Raw genomic sequence first — 27,095 nt, 5'->3', positions numbered from 1 at the left:
ACCCATACAATGAAGTTTTGCACTTGACAAAAAGTAATTGCAGCCTCTTTTTGCCTCTGAATGACTTTACTTCATTCTTGAGCATTGTATTTGACAGATTATATCTTCACAGTAATTTGTTGAGGTACCTTTTAAAGGGTCAATACAACCAGTAAGATTGTCAGGTTTGCACTTGACAAAAAGGGATTGCAGCCTGTACTTATTGACTAAAAGGTTCTTTCTGCCTCAGAATGACTTGATTTTATTTATGATGGTATATTTGAGCGATTATTATTGTAGTTTTATTTTCCAAATACATACATAAACATATATATATATATTTCAGTACAATAGTCTTTCATAGACAAACATTGATGGCCCAAGTGATTTTTTGCAACCAGTCATTTATTCCCTTGGTCCCACATAAGAGTGTGTCATTAGTGTATGTTTAATTACTGTGATTATTATCATCTTGCATATATACAGACAGGTGGAAAATTAAATGAAAAACCTAAATAATTGAGAGTAGAAACATAACAAATGCAGATGCTTCCACAAAGGTGAACTGCATGAAGTAATTAACATCCAATGTTAGGTAGGTCCTGTGGTAGGTATAAAAATGCTATAAATATAATCTAATGCCACTGTGTGAAGTGTTCCAGAAACTAAGCACACAGGAGGCGAACCGCTTCCATGGGTTAGACAATTAACTCGTCTAGTTATCAAAATAATCTTTATTGAAAATGTATTCATGTGAGCAAAACAAAATACATTTCAGAATGATGCCAGAAGAGGAATGAGTGTAATCCCAGAACACACAAATCATAAAAATATAGCTATAAGAAACCTTGTTGGGATTCTGATGTTGTCGAGAAACAATATCAAACGATTGATGAGTGTGTTGGTACTTTTCAATTATAGTCTAATATTCTCCATATGAGTTTTTAAGGCACATTTTGTGACTGGCTGGCTAATATTTAGTCATTCTACAAATTCACTTAGTGAGAACCTGTATGTTTCTAAGTTCACAATATTGTAAGTACATTTCAGTGGTTTCTTGACAAACAGGTGCAAAGCACAAACCTTTTTATATCCAATATAATATATACAGCCATAGAAAAAATAGTCCTATTTTGGAAAGAGACAACATTTCACAAATATACACATTCAGAAAAATACAAAGAATATAAAATATTTGTCGTATAAAAGCCAGTACTCTTCGTAAGATGGATAGTCAAAAGCAAAATCAAACACAAAAAACACTTTCAGTGCAAAACAGAACAATTATGTACACAAGCAAGCCATCAGTTGTCTGGGAGATTTAAAACAGAACAAGAGATATTAATTTCCACCTAGAACAAAAATGAAACATTTTCTGTTATTTCCAAAGAAGGAACCATGCTTAACAAACACCAAAAACTCTTCTTAGATGGGAAATGTCTGCTAAAACGCTGTTGAACAAAGCGCTGTTGGTACAGATTTATGAGAAAAGAAATTAAACAATCTATACCTTGTATATTGTACTCTAAATCTGCATGGAAATACGCATTTCATACCCATCTTTGGAATTGGATTGATAATGCAAAACCATGTTACATCCTCATGCAAAGTCTGTACATGTACACATATATGTAAAAACTCAGTGCTGGACATATTGTGAGTAGTAATATTGGACTGCAGCTTGAATACATCATCATCTCTGACACAGAGAGAGAGAGATGAATACAACCCTCAAACACCTGAACTCAAGTCTATATGTGAAGAATAACAGCACACATGTTATATTTACATTACTTCTCTGTTTTGTAGCTCCTGCACAGTGCCAAGAAGATCCAAGCTGGTCCAAAGTGGTAACCAGACTTCCAGTTTGATGCCAGCTTCATCTGCATCCTCTCTGCTCTACTTCTGTCTCAGACACCACAGGCAAGATAAGATGCGAGATGCGGCTCCACAGTCCCCCAAACTTGTCAGTGTCCATCTCATCAAAGGCAGTCTGACTGCTGGAGTCCACCAGCCTTTCCTTGACATAGTCATGCACCACCTCCTCCACGTCCTTCAGACTCTGATCATCCCTGACCTCATCTTGAGGCAGCAGCACAGTAAACAGCAGAAACACCTGCTTGTATGCGGCGTTCTCATGGTCACAGTAGCGATAAAAGATTAGGGTGCAGCCTGGAGGCAGCTCTTCGAAGCGATGAATGACAGCCGCAGGTTTGTCTCCTTCAAAGGCTGCTCGTAACTGATTGTCAATGTCCAGCTTCACCTCATTGCTGTCCTGGCCTGCTTTACTCGTTCCATCAATGTGGAGGACGGAGGCGTTGAGGGCAGATGAGAAGGAGGAGGCGAGCCCCTGAGCCAGGCAGTGCAGTGTCTTCTCAGCCCTGTGGCCAGAAGTAAAGATCAGACTGACTGGCTCTGTGGGCTGGGCTGTTCTGAGGTGCTTCCCCAGGTGGATCTTGCTCCTCTTCCACACCTCAGGCCGCTGCCTGGGGAACTGAGTCTCAAGAAGAGACAAGTGATCTGCAAACTTGTCTGACTTCACAACCCCAGATGGATGCTTTCCATCATCTGCAGGCCTTTGGAGTGTAGGGATGGTCTTGCATGCCAGCAAGACAGCAACGCCGAGCAGCACCAGGAGAACCAAGCTGCAGAAATACCACATGAATCCTGAAAGGACACAAGATGACAGTCAAACGTAGTACAGCAAATTATATACAACAACTGACTTTGGGTGTAATAATGTCAAATAATGTAATTAAAATGACTATAGCTTACCTCTAGAGGAATATCCAGAGCTTCTCTTGATAACAGCAGCTTTATTTATCCCTTCTAAAAGAGATGATCTCATTAAATCAATGTCAAAAATGTCACAGCTGCAGTAGATGTTGCTTCTGTAATATTTAGTTGAAGCTGCAATACCTTTTTTGTGGGGCGTCACAGTTTCTTTGTGTGTCAGAATGTTATTCACACGTTGTCGCGTTGTGTAGGATTTCTCTGAGACTGTATACCCGCTTTGGACATGGTGGTTAACTGTAGGTGTACCTAAAGATGAGGCAGAATTTAATTGTGTAAATATCTGATAGTTTTTAGACATGTAAATCCATTGAACAGGTGCTCAATGCAATCTTTTTGAGTAAAATATGACTAAATAAAACGTCTACCATACCAGAGTTCTTGGCTTTGGCCTCCACTGTCCTCTTGTATTCCGCCATGCTGGTGGTCTTAGAACTCAGCACGTCTTGTCTGTTTGGTTGTGAACTGACATGCATAGTAGACTTGGTGAGGGGTACTGTTGCTTTTGTTGAAGATTTTACTAAAAAAAAAACAACAACAAAATATTAAAAAAAAACAGATTAGGAGACTGTATTATCCTCCCTTGATGTAATCATGCAGAATGAAGCTGTAGCGTCTTCCTACCCGTCTTGGTTTTCATCCGGTCAGCATCTTCATTTACAGCATGAATGGATCGGCAGCGCTCACCAAGCACTACAAAAGGGTCCAAATTCACATCTCCAAGGGCGCCTGATTTATACAGAGGGGCAACTTTAATTTAAATAAAACAGCTAAACTGCTTGTAATTAGATCCAATGGCAAGAAGTCATGAATAAAAGGTTAATGATGTCATGGTAAAACGACCAGAGTACAGCTGCAAATAAGATGCTACGTTTGTCATTGATAGCACCTGCATGCATTAAAACACACGTGCAAATGGTTAATATTATAAATATACAGCTTCTAAAGTGTGAGAATGTGCTGCCTTTTTGTGTTTGTATAATGGCCAGTTATATCAAAGTCACTTCATTTAAATTCTGGACCACTGCATAAAACAGGCAATATGGAGATGTGACTTGGGCTCGGGAAAATAGTGAGAGTTATGGGCTGATTGATTGGTGGTAAAAATGTTCATTAGTTGCAGCCCTAACCTTTGCATATTTTTGGTTGAGGGGTGTCATGAGAGGAATCCTGTCCAGTATCCATTTCCTGGTCTTCATTTTCCTCCAGGACTTCAGCTGATTCCTGGATATCCATCTCATTGTCGTCACCACTGCCTCCCCCTGCTCCTTCAGTCTGCAGCCGGCTCTTCTTGTTAGGGGACACTGTTAAATAGAAAATAAAAGTTTCAATTGTGTTTTTACACCGCCCTGAATTGAACAGACTGTCGCATCGTAAAATACTGTTAACTGGAGCACCCCACCTTCATCATCTGAGGCGTTCTCCACATCTCTGGAGCCATTGACAGCTGCAACAGGAGCTTGGTTTTCTGACGCTTTTCTGGTCCTCTTTAGAGGAGCCCTGGCGGTCGGCTCAATACTCAATAACGTCTCTAAGTAACGAGCAGAAAAAAGTTATTACAGTGAGTCAGTGTTCTCCTCTGTTGACTAAAGGAAATGCCAAATAACTCCCGCATGTTAACGCACAGCTCATTTCCAGTCTGGAAAAGTCCGATAATGTTAACGTTAGTTGAACTTTGAGTGAGCTAAAGTCAGCTAGCGTGCAGGGCTAAGCTAGCAAACGTTAGTTGTCATACTAGTCACTTTGCTCACCTTTAACGTTACCCGATGACTGTCTTGTCGATCGTGTCTGTCGGCGAGACATCTTATTTCCAGATACCCTGGAATCTATCTGGGATTAACCAATGCTACAACTCGAGCGATGCCAGAAACACCAATCAAACAATACTACGAACAGACAAACAACTGACTTCCGTGTAGTTGTGAGAAGTGACAGGAAGCCGTTGAATCCGGTTGAAACGCGAGCGCTGCTGAACGTTCCGTTATTCTGCATATTCGAACAACGTACGGAATAACACGGAAGGAGGGAGCGTTATTTTGGCGATGTGATTGATGGTACGCTTGGTAAGAATTAGTCATGACAAGTAACCAATTAAAAATAGTTTGATTAAGGTACACGAAAGCAATTCTTATAGACTATAGCCATGTTTTACTTGCTAACTGGTGGCTAAAAATAGAATCTCTTAGTCGACTAGCTTAGCTAGCTAACTTGACTGTTTACATCCTAACCTGCTGGCTATTTAGCTAACCAACAATTTACTTACGATGCATTAGCTTCGTTCCCCGTTAGAATGCTACGTTAACTGGCTAGGATAGCTAACGTTAACTAACTGTCACCATCTTGAACCATATTCCGTTGTAAATTAGCTCCTGCGTATTATTTATTTATATATATATATACAATTTAACCATCGGAACAGGTAAGTAAATAACTCTGAGTTTGAAAAGTAACGCTGATTGTTTTATTATGTGCTGCCAGTTCATCTAATCGGAAAACATGCATGTTTTCTGTTTCAAATCATTGGTAAATGAAAACATGGGAGTTTAGTTTTCAGGAGTAACGTTAGTGAAAGACTGCCTTTCAGCCGGTTGACAGGTGTGCTAACCTGTTTTACTTGGGACTTGACGTGTGACGAGAATCTGTCCAAAACTAATAAATGTGCTTTGGCATAACAACAAATGTTATATATTTTTCTTATGCAGCTTTGAACCATCTTGAGTGAAGTGCCCCCATCCAAAGACATGGCAGAGCAAGACGCCCAGCAGCACACAGCAGGTACTGAAACACCAGTGACAAAGGCTAGATATCAGATATATTGGGCTAGTACATTACAAAACATTTACAACAGTGGTTTATATTTATTTGATATGCCATTTACTTTTTTGTCAGATGTAAAGGAAGAAGACACGCAGTCCACACATATGGATTGTGTCTCAGGAAGTTATAAGTACAAACCGGAGGAAACTAATATTACTGAGCACATCTCAAAAGGTAAAATATTCAATCAAGGTCAATAGTTGAATGTATCTTTACCAAATGTGTTGCTGCATCGTCTGTACTAGTGAAATATGGCCTCTGACTCACCTAAAAAGATTCAGCTTCATCATCCTCAAACAGAATGTCTGAAATTAACAATGATGAAGACATGGAGCAGGATGATGCTCAAAGTAAGTAAATAGTATAAGTCAAGAAGTCTTTATAGACAAACATTGATGTCCAAAATGATTTTTTTTCAACCAGTCACTAATTCAACGTGATGGTTGTGTGTACGTTTCCCTTCGTGGTGGTGGCAGACAGAGGGCTGCTAATCTATTTCTATCAGGTTATTTCCTATTTCACTATTTTAATTGTACTTCATTCTGTACCTTACTATTTCAATCTCCCTCCCTCGCTTTTCCCCTTAGTTCTCTTTCCCTACACTCACACACACACGCACACACACATATCTCTCCGTGCCCAGTCTCTGCAGGATGTGCAGAGGCAAAATGTCTCTTCACTTAACCCCAACGTTGTTACATTTTGCAGTCTTGTTATCTACTTTGTGTTACCTACAATTAACCCTCTAAGTGTACTGTAAATCAATAGGAAATAAATAAATAGGAAAAAAGTATGAAAAAACAAACTACTGCACACTGATCTGACTTACTAGTTTATTTGTGAGCAATGCGTTTCGCCCATTGCTTCTTCAGGCTCACACAGTGAAATTACAAAAGTAGGTGTGCTAAGTAGATCCTGTGCAGGTCATGTGACTAGCACAATCCATGCATTACATAACCCCCACAAAAACAGCATCTTATACAAAGTGTCATGACATAAACAGCAAGCTAACTATCCATCTATCTATCTATCTATCTATCCATCCATCCACACACCCTTTTAAAAAATGTAAACATACATAAGTTACAAGAATTACAACATTGCAAGACCTCATAAATATCATAAGGCAAAATAGCCTGACATTCCTACCTTTAGCATATATCCCTCGAAGGGAGGGTAGGGTATTCACTATCTAAACTTTCTCTGGAGGAAAAAACTCACCTCAGCGATAGACATAATAATCAACATTACAAGAATGGGCTCAAATCCAGTGTCTCATTCAGTCCATGAGGTTCAGTTGTGTTCAATTCATGAATCCAAAAAGCTTCCCTTCTCAAAAGTTAGTTGATCATGTTACCCACTCTTGGATTAGGACTCAATCTTTCAATGCCTATAAATTTAAGGGAAGTGGCCGAACCATGGTTTTTCTCTGTATAATGTCTAGCAATGGCATAATCCATGTTCCCATTTCTAATGGCCGCCTTATGCTCTGCCACTCTCACTTTGAGATTCCGTTTAGTTTGGCCCACATACATTAAGCCACATGGACATTTCAAACCATGACAACATGGGTAGACAGACAATTTGTAAATTCTTTTATGTTGTATTTCTTTCCTGAATGTGGATGATTAAATATTTTAGTGTCAAATGTGTTTGAACAATGTGCACATTTGCCACAACTATAGTTCCCATAAAGCTGTAGTGAAAGCCAATTAGTTTGAGTGGGTTCTTTGTACATGGAACTAACAACAAAATCTCTGATTTTCTGCCTCTCCTGAAGCAAAAACGAGGTCTAGACACTGCTAAATGGTTCAAATTTGGGTCACATTCTAGGATACTCCAATGTTTGTTTATGATATGTTTAACTTGTCTAGAAATGGTACAATATTCTGACACAAATGTTGTTCTGTTTCCAACAGGTTTAGGGGAAGGCTTCAATAATTCTTTCCTATCTTTTCTATTGGTTTCTTCCACAGCCTGGTTAATAAGTGCTTGATCATATTCCTGTTCTCTAAATCGTCCAGCCATTTCTTTAGCATTTATATGATAATCCTGTTCTCTACTACATATTCTTCTTAATCTCACAAACTTACCATATGGAATATTATTAATGACATGGCTAGGATGGCAACTAGTAGCGTTTGTTTTGTTTTGTTGCCCACGGTAGGAAAAAAGTATGTTGAAGAAAAAAGCAAACGGTCTGATCAGTTACCGGATCTGGAATCGAAATGAAAATAGGTTATGTAGAATTTGAGAATGAATAGTCGCTCAGTCAGACTATAACTTGGGTGAAAATTGATTTTGGTGTTTTACCACAGAAAGGGATTCTATTGAAGACAAGACAGAAGGGTCTCCTCCAGATGACTACACTGTGCAGAATGTAGAGGGAAACAGCACTCCACCTCAGGCTGATGACGGAAGTCATGGTGACAGCAGAGAAGGACAGAAAAATGAGCAGCCGACCATTACAGGTGAGAAGATTTCAAGTGAGTGCTCTTATCGAAGTGTATCGAACCCTATTGTAATCCTATTCGTTTTTATTATTCTTCTTCTTCTGTACATAAAAGTGATAAAAATTTGCACACTTCAACCTCTAGGGGGCGCTTTAAGCAAGGTCAACGCATTTGGGCTTGGAACTCCCACATACGAAGGAGCATATCAAAAAACTTATATCCACGCGTTCGGGGGGATTGTGCTGAATCTCGTTGTAGAGGCCATGCTCATTTCAGCCTAGACTTAACTTTTTCGCAAAAACCTATTATAATTAACTCCTCCGAAGCCGCTCGTCAGACTTTGCACGGACCATCTCTGGACGAAGCCGATAAGTTAGATTGATACGCAAAAAAATGTTTGAATTATAAGCTAATAAATGTTTACACCAAACGCTAAAACCAGGAAGTGATGTCATATCATAGGTTCGGAAAGGCTGTGTAATGGCAATTATCTATTCATCTTTAGCCACAAGGTGCATTGAAAAGAAACCTGAGCTGAATTGTTCAGGATGGTCTCCTGACTTCAGGGACCCTAATATGCCCATAGGTGGTGCTGTTATTGTACATCAAAGACGTTTTATATCTCCATAAACACAAGTCCGATTGATACCAAATTGGGGCATTTGTTTACGCCAAATGCTAAAAACTCTTATGTTGCATGTGTTCCTGAGGGGCTGTATGAAATTTGGTTTTATTCGGCCAGTAGATGCTGCTGTTGATACATATAAAATTACACTCCCACAGACATGCACTCATTCTATATTTCCATGATCACAAGTCCCTTTAATATGAAACTCCATTTTGGTCATTTATTCACCACGTGCCCCCGACGCCGTGTGCAGCATTTCATGCGATTTGGCCAAAAGGTGGCGCTTTTACTGCAATGTCAACGATGCAAGAAAATGTAATTTCAATGAATAGGATTTTGACATTACATCAGGGAATGTTATTCATCACGGCCTCGGCTGCCTCGTTATGTTCGGGGCACTGGGGTGGGCTCGAGGGTCCTCCGCAGGGCAGGGGTCGCGGCTGGCACAGGGTGGCTTGGACCCCTATCACAACTGCTTGCGGTTGTAGTTATTCATTGTATTCACACACAAGAGCTTGGACAATCAGCTGGCTAAAGACCTATAGCAAGTGTGATTTAAGTAAATAACATCGATGACAATTCTTTCAATGTAGATGTGGGCATGTGAATATTTTAATTAAAAAAAATTGTACCTATCCTTTAAAGGTAAAATGTGTAATTGCTGGCTCCAAACAAGTAGGGGGCAGCATTTCACCTCCTTATCCTCCTCTCCCCTTCCCCCCAAACACAACCCCAGCCCCTGCATGTTTACAGTGAGCCTGCGCTATGCAGTCATCAAGATATTCTACTTCTAGATCCTATCACAGATCCTATTACAGCCAGCCCACATTACTTTTATGATGCAGCAGTGTATTGCTACTTGCTGCTTTGTTACTTACAGTAATGTTTATATGTACGCCCAGTATAGTACATCATCAGTTAGTTAGCAAACTATGTAACTAGAAACAGTTTTCTTTGGTTATTGTTAGACTGACGATGATGAATTCACACCCAGTCTGCCCAGCCAGAGACAAGGAAGTGGCGCCAGGAGACATTGTAGAGGTAGCGGAGGAACGAGAGGTCGAGAAGTTAGGGAGAACAGTTAATGCAGGATCAAGAGCTAACCTTTGTCTTCTCATGACTCCTTATCGCCTCTGAGGTATTACTGTACAACACAGGATGAACTGGGGCCACTTCACATTCTTTTGATAATGTTAGTAGATTTTTTAAAATGTAAAATTCTTACACATTGCACCTTTTTAATACGGTGAGATTGAAAGGGCAACTTTCACTGTACTGGACCTTTTTTTTTATTTATTTTTAATTTCCACCTTAAAATGTAACTGTAGAGACACTGATGCTTGAGCTCTTGTGGTTAATCTGTTCTAATTTTATCAGGAGAGCACCACACGGGGAGAATAAAGCACCTCAAGCAACCATTTTACTGACCCTGGGTGACAGAAATGCGCATTCATATATTTCATCAGCAGATTTTTCTCACTGAGCCGCCGGCTGCTTTCATCAGATGCAGTTGGTGAGATCGGCTGTATGTGCATGCTTTCTTTTCTTTAGTGCAGTTTAGTGACTTGTTAAATCGTTTACTACGTTTTATTGTAGTCTATTTGGACTAAACACTCAGGAATGATCAGCCTCACATGTGACTGAATGAAAATGATAATATATGATGTAAAAAGTGTTTCCTGACACACACTCTGACTCTGACCGACGTTAATTGTCTCCATAATAAAAGTTATAACCGGAAAGTGAAATCTGTTTTAATGAATGAAGAAAGTTGTGTGTGGGGCTTTTGTTGTTCACTCCTACAGTGAACAGATTATAACTTGACAGTAAATCATAAAATCAAATGTAAAACTTGATAGCAGTGATACACGTTTAATCTGTTGTCTGTCTTCACTGGGTATGATACTTCGGTGATGTTGTGATGTAGCAGGTATGTCTGATCAGCTGCAGCATCCAATCAATACAGCTACAATCAAAACAACTACCGAATAAAGGGACGTGTTGATCAGTCAAAGACTTCTGCGAAGGATGCACTTGTGTATCCTCGGTCATGGCTCCTCAGTGATTGGTCCTCGATCCTTGCTCCTCAGAGCACAAATTAGAGCAATCTCTGCAAGATGGTGGAGTGGAACAACTTCCGGTTCGAGTGAGGAGCGAGGAAACGTCAAATAAGGGAATTGAGAAGCACCTATAGTAGATAAGACAACTCTCACTGCACCGGACCTTTTTTATTTCCACCTTAAAGTGTATCTGCAGAGACACTGATGCTTGAGCTGTTGTGGTTAAACTGTTCTAATTTTATCAGGAGAGCACCACACGGGGGAGAATAAAACACCAGAAACAACCACTTCACCGACCCTGGGTGACAGAAAGGATGACCAAGTAGATGGACACATAGCTGGAACTGATGATGAAACACCAGGCACCAACAACATAGTCTCTGAGGGTGAGTCTCACTTTTTTTAAATTTCAGTGATAATTTCTTTTTCCTTTAGCTTTCTGCTGTGGGTTGCCGAGCTTCTGGACGTTTTTAGTTACACAATAGTTACTTCACTGGTAGGAAACCAGTGAGGGAGCATAAACATGTAGAAGCACAAGTGATTTGCCATCGTTTGTGGTAAAGTTTTTTTTTTTTCTCCCATTGGTCAGATGATGAAGGAGTCCTGGTAACTCCCGAGGAAGAAAAGGATGTGCAGGAGGACATAGCCTCCCCACAGACAGCAGTGCTACAGCAAATCTCAGTTACGGAAGAGAGCGACAAACAGACAACTGATGTTGAAAACATTGGCCCAACTACTGAGCAGAACGCTGCTGAACCTATAGTTCCGGCGAATACTGGAATTCTTGGAGGTAATCTTACCTTTGCTTTATGTTTGATCTTCTCTTGTCACAGTGATTTACTAGCCAAGCAAGTGAACGAAGTTGAACTTTAAAATCGAAGGGCAGCCAAGACCTTACCATCTCAAAAAGTCATCTATGTTGTTGCGATACAGTTATAACTAACATGAATTACTTATAAAATACTGGTTGAGATGATGTATGTTCCTTCTCTACACAGGAAATATAACATACCTGGGTATATGTATAGTGTTAGTTCTTGCCATCCTGGTGCAGCATCTTCGCCAACCTGAATCTCCACCTCAGAAAAACGATACGCGGAAAATAGACATCTTCCTCGAGCAGATGGAAAAGGTGAAGGCTCAGTTCCCTAACCAGCGCGCTGAGCTCTGGAATAGGAGCAAGATCCACCTGCTGAAGCATCTCCGGGCAGCGCAGCCCACAGAGCCAGTCAGTCTGATCCTGACTGCGGGCCTCAGAGCCGAGAAGACACTGCAGTGCCTGGCTCAGGGCCTGGCCTCCGCCTTCTCTTCTGCCCTCAGCGCCTCCGTCCTCCAAATCGATGGAGCCAGCAAAGCCCGCCAGGACAGCGACCAGGTCAAACTGGACATCGACAACAACTTGCAGGGAGCTTTCGAAGGAGACAAACCCGTGGCTGTCATTCACCGCTTCGAGGAGCTGCCTCCAGGTTCCACCCTGATTTTTTATCGCTACTGCGACCACGAGAACGCTGCCTACAAGAAGACTTGTCTGATGTTCACAGTACTGCTGGGAGAAGAAGAGGAGATTCCCGCCAACAGTCATTTGAGTATTGTGGAGGAGATGGTGGACGACCATCTTCAGAAGAAGTTCCTCTCTGATGAGCATCCTGTATCTTATGACAGGATGGACCTTGACAAGTATGGTGGACTCTGGAGTCGTATTTCTCACCTCATCCTCCCTGTGGTAGCAGAGGAAAGGATCGAACATGAAGGATGCTCTGAGACATGAACTGTCCCTCTTGCATACTGGGCGACTTTACTGATCATTCTGAGGCTAGTCGCAGTGGTTTTAAAGGTTTCTTACATATACCATGTTCCTACATCTGGCACACAGGTAAAGGTATCAAGTAGAAATAAGACACTTAAAATGATTAAGATTATTATATGGGATATTTGGAGGAATTTCTGTGGACAATCAGGGAAAAAAAATTGACAAAAAGACTGGTACTTTGTTGTTTAAGTACTTTGATCAAATATAATTCTAAGACATATTGCAAAATGAAGAGTGATTCAACTAGGGGCTGGGTCAATTGTGAAATTTTGATGTTGACTGCTGCAATTTTTGTAAATTTTTAAATGTTATTTTATGTAAGACTTGATTGTTCTCCTATGGATAATGGTCACAAAGAGTTACAAGGCGGAACTACTCTTGGTATCACAACATGGGGTTTATTATGTTTATGACAAATGTCTTCTCTGGATTCACACACCTACAGGGCACCACGTGCCCTAATTGGGTTTCCCGTGGTCCGTTTTCTATACAAATGAAATAAATTAATAAGTGCATAAATTAAATGTGCCTTAAAATACGAATAAAAGTGTAAATCCCAGTGTTTTATCTATTGTCTTTGGAGTGAACACTGTTGCCGCTAGAGGGCAGCAAAACCACATCTGAAAGTGGGCGACAGATCCGCATCAATCAGCACCAGGCTGCTACTTTGTATTTGACCTCGAAATATGTTTAAAACCCGCAATTACAAGAATTTAAACGTAAGAGTCGAACTTTAAGCGACTTTTTAAACTCATGATAAGTAATTATAGTCGTGCTGCACATGATGTTTGAGAAGTCCTCTGAAGCAGTCCAACTCCTCCTCGCCTGTTCGGTCAGGTCCGCCTCCTGTCAGCGCTGCTGCAGATGCCGGCTGCTCTCTCAGAGTGCTCGGTTTGTCCTCACTCCATCACACAGTAGCCCGCGTTCGCTGTGACAATGAAAAAGATGACATCGCGCTATAAAGCTTAATCTCGCAGTCTGATGAGGCGTCTGGATGCACTCTTATTTTGGAGGCAGGAACAGGCTATGACATTTTCTTGGCAGCTGAATTAGTTGGTGACAGGCTGTGCCTGCAAACATACTTGCAACATTATTTGTCTTTCGGCGCTCTGTGAGCCTTACGACATGTATAAGTTATGCGCTGTCTTCGTGATGTGGTGTGCGTTATTTCCACGCGTCTCTGCAGCGCCAAAAACCTGGGGTGAAGATCCCAGGTTACAATTTGAGAGCAAGGCAGAGCAAAATGACAAGCTACAGGAGGAGGTGGATGGCCAGGAGAGCATCCTCTCTAAGGTAAGAGGAAATAGGCTATCCCTTTGCTTCACTTCTTTGCCTTACATGTTTTATGGACATCATATCATTTCGTGAGAAAAAAGTTTTTGAGCGTTGTGGAAAATACATCCGTCCTCTTCTCTTTGTAGCTGCTGGGTGATTATGACAAAGTGAAAGCACTCTCGGAAGGCTCTGACTGTCGGTGTAAATGTGTTGTCAGACCCCTGAGCAGGAGCGCCTGCCGGCGGATAGAAGAAGGGAGCGCCGCTGCGCAGGACTTCTACACTGTGGAGACTATCACATCTGGACCGGAGTGCAAGTGCGCCTGCATCGCTCCTCCGTCAGCAGTCAACCCATGCGAGGGAGAGTTCAGGCTGAAAAAACTTAGGGAAGCTGGAAAAGAGAATGTCAAGGTGAAGTGTCATCCTATTCGTTTCCCATGCATACTAGAGCCTCCACTACACGTAAGTCCCATTTGCTCCAGAGCCAAAGGCCTGCTGTCTTGCTCGCCTTTTTATTCCCAGAGAGGCCTGGATCACTTAGGGCATGGATATCACATTTTTATTAAATTCAGGGAAGGATAGCCCCACATTTTATCCCCAAACAGACTCAGAGTTCTGATGGGCTGTGGATAGGCCTATTTTACGCATGGCATGTCATGAATTGGTGAGTCCTTTTGACGGAATCCACTTGATCATTCTAGCTGTCCACCATCCTTGAGCTGCTGGAGGGCTCCTTCTACGGCATGGATTTACTGAAGCTGCACTCCATTACCAGTAAGCTCCTGGATCGCGTGGAACACATTGAAAAGGTACAGGAACAGTGTACCTTATTAATGCAAATATGTTTGTATAACATAAGCCCATACTTGTGATAGCAGGTGATTTTGTATTGGTAGCTTTTGGATTCAGTGGGTTCTGTAAAACACACTCTTTGGGCCGGTTTTCAGATTTATTAGGGCCTGGACCTGGAAGGAGTGCTCAGGCCTTCCAGCACACGTGGAAGCTGATCTGAGTATTGAACCCTGCGTAGCTGACTGACCAGTTATAAGGCCAACAAAGTACCTCTGTGGTCCTTTTTTTCCATTCGTATTAGTAAATGCAAACGTTTAAGGGTGAAAATTTAACCAAATGTTTATTCATTTATGTAGAATGGTATTTTTAGTTAACTAAATGTGTCGGTTCAAATGAAATGGCTTAAAGCTTTACAGTATGAATTCTTTAATGTGAGGATGGGTTCACTCAGGAAATAACAGCAATAAACAGTTTGCCTTTCCACAATTATACTCAACAAACTCCATATATCATGAAGTATCAGAAAGTTGTCCCGCCCAAACAGGTGCACACAGAGACACACAGACAAGAGTCTAATTATCTAAACAATCTGAAAGCTCCTGTCTTTTATATTACATAAATAAATAAAAAATCTAAATAATCTTGACTGGAACAATTTAAAATGACTGGATTTGAGGACTAAAGATTAGAGTTCTTACCTCAGTCAAACTTGGTCCAGTCAAATATGGCATCCAATCATGTCTATAATTGCCCCCAAAATGTTTGTAGGTGTTCCCTATGTATACTGATTGACTGAGTGAATTGGATCACTGATCAAATCTACATTAATTTGATGAGTTACTGTGACCTGCTGGACAGATCTAAAAAGACTTAACAATAGCTTCATGTACAACATACTGTACCTGCCTGATGTTTAGAAAGCTGTGGTGTACAAACTGTCAGGGCAATCTCTGCATTTCTTTCTCATTTTCACAGAGTTGTCTTGGCACGGAAAACACAGCTGCAGTTCATAAAATGAATGTGTAAATCAAGCGTATCCATTATTGATTTTATTAGTTTCAGCTGTGTGCTGGTGTGACACGTGAAAAAAAGGTCAACTGTGGAGGAGTGGAAGGGTAGGGACGTCACTGACAATTAGTGAGCAGAGATGCTGCGTTCTGTGCATTCTGGAAAGTGGAGGGGAGATGAGCGTCTAGTGCACTCATAGCACAGAGGACATGTTGACGTGCCACAATAAGAGAGGCACATGTGAAAATAAAATGAATTATGGCTGAACCCCATTTAGCTGCTTCAGTATCAGGGTCCTGGTATGGTGCATGCTGGCTCACTGTCACACTGTCATGACTTACTGGGACACTTGAATAAAACAGAGCGATTGTTAATGGTATTAGTAACGCCTGTGTTTTTAGTACTATGACAAGTCAAAATGTCTGCTGCGAATTAATAACTCAAGATTGTAGTCTTTAATTTTTCCGTCTGTTACTGATTATGACTGCTGGGGCTTGCAGCCTATTTTCCATTTCAAACATGCACAGCATTTGTTCCCCTTTCTGTTAATGTCTTGATTTGTCCATGACTGCATGAAGGCGGTGTCTCTGAACCACACCACGGGTGAGGTGAAGCCCCAGGAGAGCCCTCCGATCCAGCCACATGTGACTGAAAGCCCCCCCACCGCTCCCTCCCACTGGCATCAGGACAAGAAGAGACTCAGTGAGCTCGGCGGTGCCACAGCATATAAAACCCCAGAGGTAAGTGACTGATATCACAGAGTTAACAGATGAGGTCAGGAACGAAGACGTAAAGAAAGGGGCTAAGCTATGAACACCAGTCTGTGGTATTGGTAGTTTTTTATGTTATTGTTCTATAATAATATAGTAATCACTATTGGTACTAAAGGTAGTGCCACAAACAGTATGTGTAGTTATTACTTTGTATTTACTAGTTAGTTATTGATGCAAAAAAGTGATTACTTTTTTTGTCATTATTTAAGCCTTAAGAGGTAGTTACCTATAAATAAAGCTGTAACAGAAATGTTATAGTGTCACACTAAGCTCATTATTTAGCCAATATCACTAAATAAGGTAACAAGTTATACAGTAATTCCTAGTATTTACCAGATAATTATATAACAATTACTAATACAGCAAATGATATGGAGTTCTAACTGTAAATATTAGGTATACAAATTTGCTGAATGATGATGATACTATGTTTTTTTCCTGGGAACCTTTATGTAGCTTTTTTTTTTACTGCTTATTAACTTGTAAATATTAGATAACCACTGTACCTGTTTCAACCATGTTGATTGGCACTCGTGAGGTAATTAACTCCACCAGAAGTATGCAGTAAATACTGAGTATTTTCTCACACATTAAATTACACCAGTGTGGTATAGTCATATTACTGTGATGTAATACTTATAGCAGCTTAAGAAAGTTGAGAAATGTATTCACAGTAAGACATTTTGATTCTAAAATCAATCGAGATTGTCACAAATCCTGATATGATTGTATATTGAAAGCCATTGTGAAGGCTGAGACTGAATTTAGGAAAGAAAGACCTGTAAGTGATTGGATTCACATGTTGCTGCTCAGACTGATGAAGCATCATGGGAGAGTCTTGAACACATAATTGTTGCTTCAAAACAACAGGAACACTTATGTGTTCTTTCCACAAACTCCTTCATAAAGTCTCCCTGATTAAGGACCAAAAATGTGAAAGAGTTATTGGGGTAATTGGAGGGTTTGGCAGACCCAGTGGACAATAGCAGACCTCAGACCAGTGACTGGAGAGCCTGTCCAACAGTGTTGGGTGGACCTGGGCTTCACATGCAAGTGATTCATCAGGTTAATGTGTTTCACAAGAGCACTTAAAACAAGCATAAAACAAGGTTTTTAATGAAAAATGTTCTTGGTAGGGTGAATGTGCGTAAGAAACAGCATTCACACTCTCATGTGAATGCTTTAGTAAAATCTGTGTCATTGATCAAAAGCTTATATTGTCCCAGCATGTAATCAAACAGATGTTTTGGTCTCATCCTACTGCATGGTTTATGTTTTGTGTACGTTGTGTGTATCCATCTGTCCACTAACAGGAAAAGAATGAGGAGAAGTTTATTGGAGAAAACCTGTCCTACCTACAGACAGATAGTTCTGCTCAGATCCTTGAGATCAAACCTCAGGTGACTCTCAAAAATGTGGCTAACAAGGAGGCTTCTCAGGTGTCAAAGACTGGCTCCAACGGAATGATCATCAGAGGAATTACTTTTTATAAATCGGAGCCAGATCCAATGGTGGCAGATGATGGGGAGCCTGGAGAGAACTGTAAGTGCAAACCCTCAGTCAGCTTTAAGGGCAGCAGTAGAGAAAAAAAATGGCTTGAGAAAAATTTGACATCTGTACATTACATTGGTGCGATAATCAGGTGATCGTCCAGTTCACCCACAATCTCACAGCTGTGCATAAAATGTATAGCTACCATCAACTTTTCCTTATACGCCCACACTGCTAACTCTGCTCTGTCAGTTGCTGTGACCACTGCCAAAATGTACATTTATAGTTGGGTTTCTCCTGTTTATTTGCACTATGCACTATGAGACAACTTACTTTAGAATTTCTGTGGTATCGGATAAAAAAATAAATTACTAGTGTGCCATCTTTTCCTTCCTCTTTTTTAGTTTTTGAGTACCATGGATTCAGTGGTGATGGCCCAATTAACCTCTTGATTGAAGAGAATCTTCTACAACACAAAGCCCCTCGCCCCAGGTCGAGGGAGGGACCTCGATCACTCCGACCAAAGACAACCGGTTCTTTGCATGATTCCAAGAAGACCAGCCAATCGTCAGAACCGAAAGAAACTGAGCCCACCTCAAAAACTCATTACGAATTCATCAGTGCCATTGGAACCACATCAAGGGATGTGTCTGCAGATGTACAGAGTGACACATCTGTCACGTTTGAACCAACCACTACCACAAAAATAACCAGGACCACAGTCACTGAACCCCAGACTACTCAAAGAGTCACTGCCGGAATCACTAGGTTGCCAGTCCCTTTGATGGCTGAACCAGTCGGTACTGCTTTAGGCATCACTGCCAAGGAAACAACCAAAACTACAGTGAACACACCCCAACCCTCTGAAAATACAGCCACAAAGGAAATCCTACTAGCATTCACAACAAGAAACATACCAACCACCATGATGGAAACCTCTTCTCCTTTGTTGAAAGACCAAATGCAAACCATACCTGGCGGTACTGCTGCTCATTCAAGCACACTTGCACCAACTCCAGCCACAGAGGCTTCAACTGCCAGCCCAACTTCCACTGTGACCATCACAGCCCATGCTGCCCCGACCTCAGCACCAGTACACCCCACAACAGCCTCCACAACTGCTGCTGCCACAACACCAAGAGAGGAAAATGAATCGACCTTCTCTTCAGGCTCGACTTTGCCTCCTACCACTCAGACACTGATCAAGTTGTCTCCCCACACTTCTCTACCTTTAACCACACCTGTGACTACCTCTTCTTCAGCCACTGCCACCACTGCCACCACTGCCACCACAACCACCACAACCACCACTACCAGGCAGGCTGCTCAATTCAAAAGGAAATACAAAATCAGCTGGGAAGAGGAAGAGGGGGAGGAGGTACACCCAGAATTAGACGAGCCCATGCAAAGGCAGGAGGAATCAACTTCAAGAAAACCCGGTAAACTGAGTTTATATGTTGAATGATGGGAAGACCGATCATATGTTTATCAAGTTGACATTTTAATATAAATAAATGTCAAATAATTGTAATCAATACCAAATGCATTCACACTTTTTAAGAAAAGCACCACCTACAAAAACTGTAAAAATATGTTACAGTGTTAGACATGGGGATTGGCAAGTGGGAGGTGCAATAATACAAGACTAAAAGGTTGCAGCTATGCTACCAGCTCTTTGAGGCTACAAGTAGGCAACAATGGTGCTTTGAGCTCAATGCTAATGTCAGCATGCTAACTTTACCATGTTCCCCTTCTTATTTAAAAACACAAAAGTTATCCTCATGGTGGCAATAGAAGAACAGTCAGGGGATCACTAAAGTCATTGGGCTTCATCCTCTGGGGACCATGAATGTCTGAACCAAACCTCATGTCAATCCATCCAAATGTTGTTGGACCGACTGACCAAATGACTGGCAGACTGATACTGCCATCCCAAGAGCCAGAGTGACTAAAAACAACTTAGCAAGTACTTGTAAGAGCTTATAACCAAAGATATTGCCAGAAAAACAATCCTGTGATTTTTCTTGTGAACATTTGCTGTAATGGCCTTAACTCTTTTCATATTCTTATGAAAGACGTAATTTAGAAAAATATTAAATTGATCTTGTCCTATGAATCTCTAAACTTTGTATTTTAGTTCCCAGTCCTTTGTGGCAACCTCACCCTTTCCGTGATTGAAGCTGGTTAAAACAAAAGGCTCTAATTATTTTCAGACTCTGACGTACGTCTGGATAATGTTGACCTGCTTCTAAATCCTCACTCATAGCGGTCTGACTCTTTCACAGGGGAGTGTAAGGACACTTTGGCAACAATCTCAGAGCCAGTAACTCACAACACGTATGGCAGGAATGAAGGAGCATGGATGAAGGATCCAAAGTCTGATAATGACAAAATTTATGTCACAAACTTCTACTACGGGAATAACCTCCTGGAGTTCCGCAACCTGGAGGTTTTCAAAGCAGGTTAGAGCCGGTAGTCGAAGCTTTCACTAAATTACTTTTTGTTTTCCCGATACTTACTGATGAATCTCATGCTTCTCCATTCTTCTTTATCCTTTCTAGGCCGTTTTACCAACTCATACAAGCTTCCTTACAACTGGATTGGCACAGGCCATGTCGTCTATGATGGGGCTTTCTACTACAACCGTGCATTCTCCCGAGACATCATCAAGTATGACCTGCGTCAGCGTTATGTGGCTGCCTGGACCATGCTGCACGATGCTCTGTTTGAGGAGGCGTCGTCACCGTGGGAATGGCGCAGCCACTCGGATGTCGACTTTGCCACGGATGAGAGCGGCCTGTGGATCATCTACCCGGCACTGGATGACGAGGGCTTCTTACAGGAAGTGATTGTTCTGAGTCGGCTGAACCCCTCAGACCTCAGCATGCAGAGGGAGACCACCTGGAGAACTGGTCTCAGGAGAAACCACTACGGGAACTGCTTCATCGTGTGCGGCGTCCTGTACGCTGTTGACAGCTACAACCAAAAGCACGCCAACCTGGAATACGCCTTTGACACGCACACAAACACTCAGATGACTCCCAGAATGCCCTTCACCAACAACTACACCTACACCACACAGATTGACTACAATCCCAAAGAGGGTGTTTTGTATGCGTGGGACTATGGACACCAAGTAACATACAACATTAAGTTTGCCTATGTAGACCCTTAGTAAGGGTTTGACAGTAGTGATAAAAAGTTAATTCTATGGTTTGAATGGATTGTAGATCAGTCCACATGGCCTTCAGTACGGAGACTAACAGGGGCCAAATGTACAAATGTACTTCAGTATATAGTGACTAAACTGTTTTGTTCTTATCAAGATTTTTTAAATTTTTACCTGACATAAATGAAACGATGAGCCTGATTTCTCAGTCAACGCACCAAGTTGTACTGTATATATTGTAATACTGTAACAAAAAAAAAAAAAAAAAAAGCCCTATGAGATAAATGAATGCAGGTAGAATAAGTTCATATCTTGGGTCAAATAACGCTTTCACATAAAAGAACCAGTTCATAGAAGCCTACTCTTTGGACAAATTACATTTTTCTGTTTTATACACATTATTTTGTATTACATTTTTCTTTGCATCATATGCCACAGGTCCTCCGTGTGGTAATATCACAGGTATTGCTGTTGACCTTTGTCTTGTGAAAGCACTTACTGCCTCCATATCAGACTGTTCTGAGGAGACTACAATAAAGTTTGGAAATACTAACAGAAAATGTCTTCTTTGTTTGGCTAACCACAATGAAAGAGGCTTTAATTGCAGCTTATGAGTGTCAATTCAATTGGACAATGGTGAGGACAGAAGACAACCGGGTAGACAGAAAAACCATAAATAACAGACAGAGAGAGAATGGTTGTTCAAGCCTGTAATTTATTGTTACTAGATGTAAATTGAGTTATTATGGAAAAAAAACCCAGGAACAGTTAATCTTTTATACCTGCTGAACAAAAATTGAATAATGCAGTTACAGGATTTCCCTGAAGCCAGAAGAACGCACACAAAAGGTATAGTTAGAGAAAATCCAGTGTTTATTTTGGTTTACGCACATAGTAGAATACAAACAAACAACACTTGACACAAGTTTTTAATTGTACTCTTGCCTTGTCCCAACAGTAAGTACTGGGATGCAGTGAAAACACTGTGGTGAATCAAATATTCTTAAAACCAAAAGGGAAAAATTACACAGAGAGCCTGGCTTAAGAAAAGAAAACTGCATGTTTTTTTCTGAACATTTTTTATGGGCATCTGTAGAGCTACACCATAACCATCTGTACAATCATTTAGCTAAAAGAAAAGTACTTTCAGATACAGAAGTATGTTGTTTTATCAACATATACAAAAACTATGAGCTAATTCTGATGTATAATTTCTTATTTAATATCAATTTTATTCTGTTATAGGTAGCAAAAACAAGGTTACAGACACATTAATATAGGGCATTTAAAGCCAGAACTGAACTTCCCAGGTTCTGTATTTATAGTGCATTTTTTTGTAATTTGTACTAAAACTATCAGATAATACAACTCCATCACACAGTTTAAAAAAAAAATAAAAAAGTCCAATAGGCTGCAATTTAAATGCAAGCTTAAGTGCACTTAAGTGCAATTTGCCTGTGGACAGAGAAGTCAGGACTCAAACTGAGTTTTGTTTTTTTATACCAGTGGTTACATGTCAAACATCAACCTCTTTAGCTCAGCTGTTTAAACAGGGGTTTCAAATTTGATGAACATTTTTACAATGTTTCCTTCCAATCCAAAATATATTATTTTATATACAATATCATTTAGTTTTCTGTAGTCAATTGAAAAAAAAATCCTGCAAAGCATAACCAGACAGTAAATCTGGACAGAAGAATGCTTTGACAGCTGAAATAAGTGACTTGCATCACACCACAGGATTTGGCATTACTGTTACACAATAATACAAATAAAAATGTAAAGTATCTGAATCTGTTCATCAGAGAAGCACAGTGCAAAGACCGAAAAATTAAGAACTGAATTTCTTCATCAATACGATGCTTAAAACAGAGCACCTGAAATCCTTAAATTAATGGAATCCAGCCAACAACAGTGGTTAGCCTGCTAGCTTTCACAGATCACCTGACTTCCTGAGTTTACTGTATGCCTCGATTGCTGCATGTAATCAATCTGGCATCTCTTACTTCTTTGTGAATAAAATTAGCTTAATTTAAGAGACTACAAATGAGTACAAGAGATGACTTCAGCACTCCATTTTGTAGCTAAGATACAAACACAGAATTTGTTGTGCTCCTAAACACATTGAAATCCAAAATGTATTTATCTGTCTTTAATTAGGCAAGTTCCCTGTGAGATTAATCTTAGATGTGTAATCATTTTCTATTTTCTCCTCTGGCTTTGCAGCTTGTCCCAGAATTAAGAGCCACAAAAGAAGGAGCAGACTTGAGGAGAGCTGGGGTAAAAGTATTTGTGTTATGACGGGGTGACTCAGGGTTCAATGCTCTGCCCCCTGCCGCTAAGCAATTACTCTTATGCGGGGCGTCTGGGGTTACAGGGAAAAGTCAAGGTTGCCACACAAGGAGCTAGCGTTCTCCTCGGACCCTGTTACAGACTACCACCGGATATCAGCCCTAATAAAGAATGTGGCTGACTGGTGCTGACAATTTCAGCTACCTATGTATTGTAATGACTGGATTTCATTCAAATCTAAATCTCAATCATGAAGTCAGCGGGAGCACACCAGATTTCAAATAGACGTCAACATGCAAAAAAAAAAAAAGAAGAGTTAACTGAGGTGTTTTGTTCTGTTTTGTATTCATGGGTTTCGCTAAGGAGTTATAAAATATTACAGGTGCTGCTGGTGATCTTAAGACGACCCCATTAGGACGCCGACAGGAGGCACGGCCTGGCTGTCGGTCGGGGAGTTCTGGTAAAACGTGTCCGTATGGTTGACCCGGAGCAAAGGTGGGATGGTGGAAGACCTGATGTGGAGGATCCTGGTGTCAGTTACTTCGCAGTCAATCTGCATCATCACCTCATACTGCTTGTCCCTTATGATGCTGTCTGTAACCGGAAAGGAAGCAAAAGGTTGTTAGTTTTCAATGTGTCAATAAATGCATCAACAAATAAGTTAGTGGTAAATGAGCTATATAAATCCACTGGTCTATCACCAGTGGATTTATATATCGCAGCAACAGCTTTAATCAACTCAAGACACAAATACCACACTGCCAATCTGCATTCATCATCATTGTTACTGGCAGTTTTTTGTCATACTTGCAGAAAGACATGATAAGGGCGTATCTATCTTATTTTGGGAGTGTAAAGGGGTATTGTTTGAGGCAGTTGGGGAGCTGAGAGTATGGGTGGAGGCTATGTTACAGATAGAGTCCAGAGGTGAGTCACATACTGGATTTCTCCCTCATGGAGATAAACAAAACAGCTCTAAACAAAAGCAGGGCATGCAAATTTGAGGGGAGAAAAGAAGAAACTCTGGCAAGAGTGTGGGAGAGAGAAAAAGAGAGGCCGAGAGAGATCACTGATGATGAGTCAGGATTCTTCAGGCTCCTCTTGCTCAGAGAAGAAAAGAAGAAACTGGGGAAAGATTGTGGGACAGAAAAGTGATCGATGTTGATGAGTCAGGCTATTGTGTTTGAAAAAAAAACAAAAACCAAAAACAAAACAGAGACGGCATCACACAGTACAATAAACACAATGCTCGTTATCAAAGATAAATAAATTTTCACAAGGTCATCCTGAGGTTTGACCCACAAAGTAATTGCTCTGGTTTGATCTGGGAAATTTCAACTTTGGAAAAAGATGCTGGACATGGTTTGTGGTCTTCCGCAGCCTGACTCTGCTCAGCCTGGGGGGAGGGGGGAACATCCTTTAAGTAGACACGCTTGTAAACTTCTTTGCTAGAAAACGCTATTAACAGCATGTTGAGAGATCACTTGTGTATTTACATTAACAGACAACTTCAAAACTCGTTGCTTCCTTTGTGTGTCGGCGAGAGAGTCGAGATGACATCAACATTCTCCATATGGAGCACAAGCAAGCCAAACACACCTCGTGCCAGTTTTATTGCACTCGTATATGACCCAGAAAGAGAGCTGTAGGCGTCTTTAAAATGCCTGAGCTCGCTGCAAGTTGTTTTTCCAGACACCTGTGCAAGACATCAGCTTCTTTTGCATCTCTGCAGGATTTCCACTAGCGAGCACTTTAGATGCAGAGGGGGTTTATCTGATCGTGCTGTGACAATTCAATAGGCCCCTCCGGCAGTCGAAAGACTTCACGGATGTTCACATGATTAGATAGTCAGTGGACGTAACGGTGAGTATGACTCTACTGCCGAACTTCCTCTTTTGCACTTGCAGTGAAACCTGAACTTTTCAAATGGCTTCAGCGTTTGAACAGGCATCTCTGGAAATCATCCTCTGGGTTAGGATTTTGCCCGTTGTCACGCCATGTAAAATTTGGCTTCTGCCTGAGGCTGGGAAACTTATTCTGTGTATCTCCATATAGCTTGATGAGATCACAACAGATTATTACACAAATCAAGCCTGTGGATTCTGTTCAGTTCAAAATAAACTGTTCTGACATTACCAGCACTTAGCTAATTTCATCCCAATAATAAATATAATTCCAACAGATAGGCAGCGCAAAGTGTCGAAACATGTCACATACATAATCCAAATGCGTGACAAATGGAGGACGACTAAAAGGGAAATCCTGCAAATAATGATGGACATGTAATATAATGAATAACAAAAAAGTAGGCATGGAAGAACAAAACAAGAAGTCTTTGAATAAAACGGCTAATCATTTTGTACTTATGAAGGTATAGTAAGTGAATATTGTCTCAAAATGTTTTGAAATAATTTAACTGTATTGTAAAAGACGCGGGAGAGATGCAGCAGTGGGCAGGAGGCAGCAGCTTTGAGTAGTGAAATCACCATGTAGTTTTTTTGGGTGCAAGAGTTTGCTAGTCTAGTTTTAAAGTTAACTTTAGCCCACCTTTCTTGTACATCATACTTTCATCAGGTGAGTTAAACACTCATAACTATGGTGTCCAATCCAGGAATATGCAACGGTGGCCTACTATATCTGTATATCAGCTGTTCCAGTGGGCTCCTTTCACAATTTTTCACACTTGTTTTGCCCCACGTACTCACTACTCAAGTACATTGTACTGCATTTTAAAATGATTAAATAAATAAATAAATAATAATAAAAAAATCTTACACAAAAATTAATATACATCTCTCTGAATATTAAAGCTGAACTAATCAATATCTTGGTATTAAGAACTCATCAAATGACTATATAATGTGAAGGGTCACTCGTAGTGATAAACCCACAGGGGATTTTCCTTCTTCAGCTCCCCTCACCTCTACAATAATTACTGAATAATTACACTGTAATTTGTGGGCCATAAACTAAACCCCCTAACCCTATTATCTAAACTGAAGCCTCCCATTTAATTCCTGGCACTGTTTACATCCACCTTTCACCAAATTACCAAAATGTCTAAATTGTATTCAGCCAACTGCTTGAGAAGCCTGAACAGTAAAACAGGAAACGCAGCCAAGAGGCCCAACTTCAAACAACTTTGAAGAAGCTGCCAAATCTACCGTCCTGCTCTGCGTGGTCTCCTTTCCCTTTCTACTAGTGCCATCTGGAGATGTTCCAGAAAGTTTCAGCGACACAGTGAGCCGGTGTGTGCTGATAAATCCCTGATGTCTGGCAACGACGCATCTAAGGAAACCTGAGAGTGCATCTCGGGAGGACGGTAGCTGCCAGACTGGCACAAACTCTGAGGACATGTTCATGAGGGAAGCTTTTTTAGTATCAGACAGGAAGCAATTCATCAGCAAGTATAATCACAAGATTTGAGTCAATAAACCTAAATAAGGGTCTAATAGGATGTCAGTTAGGCAACTTAAACATTCACATAAAATAATAGTCCAGCCAAATTGTCAACCAATTTTCATTCTGAAAATGACACCAATTTCCTCATCTTTTATATATGAATGACTGGTACGCTCTACAATCAATGCACAAGCCAATGCTGAACAATAAAGCAATGTTTTACCATTAAAAGTTATCAAGAATCTCACAGGCTATAACAAAAGTAACTTATCTTGGTTTAGTGAGATAGCTTGCTAATATTTGCAAATTAGCACTAAAAATACAGTACAGCTGCGGCTAACAGGAATTCCATTA

General features: G+C 40.7%; 4 protein-coding genes across 5 annotated transcripts in view; 2 read left to right on the top strand and 2 right to left on the bottom strand.

Annotated features, from left to right (window-relative positions):
• Positions 1 to 671: 671 nt before the first annotated feature.
• Positions 672 to 4,707, bottom strand: LOC119900798 (torsin-1A-interacting protein 2-like). The gene is made up of 8 exons (XM_038716050.1): positions 4,524 to 4,707; positions 4,175 to 4,303; positions 3,903 to 4,076; positions 3,397 to 3,501; positions 3,146 to 3,292; positions 2,899 to 3,021; positions 2,755 to 2,808; positions 672 to 2,646 (listed from the first exon to the last, which is right to left on the bottom strand). The coding sequence occupies exons 1-8, from the start codon at positions 4,573 to 4,575 to the stop codon at positions 1,859 to 1,861; spliced, it is 1,572 nt and encodes a 523-aa protein (XP_038571978.1). The 5' UTR covers positions 4,576 to 4,707; the 3' UTR covers positions 672 to 1,858.
• LOC119900800 (torsin-1A-interacting protein 2-like) lies at positions 4,708 to 13,099 on the top strand. 2 transcript variants are annotated; one of them, XM_038716051.1, is made up of 7 exons: positions 4,708 to 4,835; positions 5,475 to 5,547; positions 5,662 to 5,763; positions 7,908 to 8,060; positions 10,976 to 11,116; positions 11,320 to 11,520; positions 11,729 to 13,099. In XM_038716051.1, the coding sequence occupies exons 2-7, from the start codon at positions 5,514 to 5,516 to the stop codon at positions 12,496 to 12,498; spliced, it is 1,401 nt and encodes a 466-aa protein (XP_038571979.1). In that variant the 5' UTR covers positions 4,708 to 4,835; positions 5,475 to 5,513; the 3' UTR covers positions 12,499 to 13,099. The 2 variants fall into 2 exon arrangements, with proteins under 2 accessions (XP_038571979.1, XP_038571980.1); XM_038716052.1 differs by having other exon boundaries at positions 4,709 to 4,826.
• A 135-nt stretch (positions 13,100 to 13,234) lies between these two features.
• olfml2ba (olfactomedin-like 2Ba) lies at positions 13,235 to 21,600 on the top strand. Its single transcript, XM_038716049.1, has 8 exons — positions 13,235 to 13,833; positions 13,962 to 14,225; positions 14,516 to 14,623; positions 16,193 to 16,354; positions 17,701 to 17,929; positions 18,283 to 19,317; positions 20,164 to 20,340; positions 20,440 to 21,600. The coding sequence occupies exons 1-8, from the start codon at positions 13,666 to 13,668 to the stop codon at positions 21,051 to 21,053; spliced, it is 2,757 nt and encodes a 918-aa protein (XP_038571977.1). The 5' UTR covers positions 13,235 to 13,665; the 3' UTR covers positions 21,054 to 21,600.
• A 297-nt stretch (positions 21,601 to 21,897) lies between these two features.
• The window catches only part of atf6 (activating transcription factor 6), a 33,538-nt gene continuing 28,340 nt past the window's right edge, over positions 21,898 to 27,095 (bottom strand). Inside the window, exon 16 of the mRNA XM_038716053.1 lies at positions 21,898 to 23,933. Coding sequence (XP_038571981.1) covers positions 23,737 to 23,933 — 197 coding nt within the window. The 3' untranslated portion in view covers positions 21,898 to 23,736. The remainder of the gene's footprint in view (positions 23,934 to 27,095) is intronic.

Source organism: Micropterus salmoides, unplaced genomic scaffold (genome assembly GCF_014851395.1).
Source record: "Micropterus salmoides isolate LMB-PRFRI ecotype aquatic unplaced genomic scaffold, ASM1485139v1 Ms_hic_scaffold_13, whole genome shotgun sequence".
In the NCBI taxonomy this organism is placed as follows: Eukaryota; Metazoa; Chordata; class Actinopteri; order Centrarchiformes; family Centrarchidae; genus Micropterus; species Micropterus salmoides.
The sequence above is the reverse complement of the archived record's forward strand: the minus strand, read 5'-3'. Positions and strand labels throughout refer to the sequence as shown.

Excerpts from the sequence above, each read along its gene's own strand:
- LOC119900800 (XM_038716051.1), top strand. The coding sequence starts at position 5,514 with ATGGCAGAGCAAGACGCCCAGCAGCACACAGCAG. Across the intron at positions 8,061-10,975 it reads TGAGCAGCCGACCATTACAG|GAGAGCACCACACGGGGGAG; the intron begins GTGAGAAGATTT and ends TAATTTTATCAG. Across the intron at positions 11,117-11,319 it reads CAACAACATAGTCTCTGAGG|ATGATGAAGGAGTCCTGGTA; the intron begins GTGAGTCTCACT and ends CCCATTGGTCAG.
- olfml2ba (XM_038716049.1), top strand. The coding sequence starts at position 13,666 with ATGTATAAGTTATGCGCTGTCTTCGTGATGTGGTGTGCGTTATTTCCA. Across the intron at positions 14,226-14,515 it reads CTGGAAAAGAGAATGTCAAG|CTGTCCACCATCCTTGAGCT; the intron begins GTGAAGTGTCAT and ends TGATCATTCTAG. Across the intron at positions 14,624-16,192 it reads GCGTGGAACACATTGAAAAG|GCGGTGTCTCTGAACCACAC; the intron begins GTACAGGAACAG and ends GACTGCATGAAG.
- LOC119900798 (XM_038716050.1), bottom strand. The coding sequence starts at position 4,575 with ATGTCTCGCCGACAGACACGATCGACAAGACAGTCATCGGGTAACGTT. Across the intron at positions 3,293-3,396 it reads CCGGATGAAAACCAAGACGG|TAAAATCTTCAACAAAAGCA; the intron begins GTAGGAAGACGC and ends TTTTTTTTTTAG. Across the intron at positions 2,647-2,754 it reads CTCTGGATATTCCTCTAGAG|GATTCATGTGGTATTTCTGC; the intron begins GTAAGCTATAGT and ends GTGTCCTTTCAG.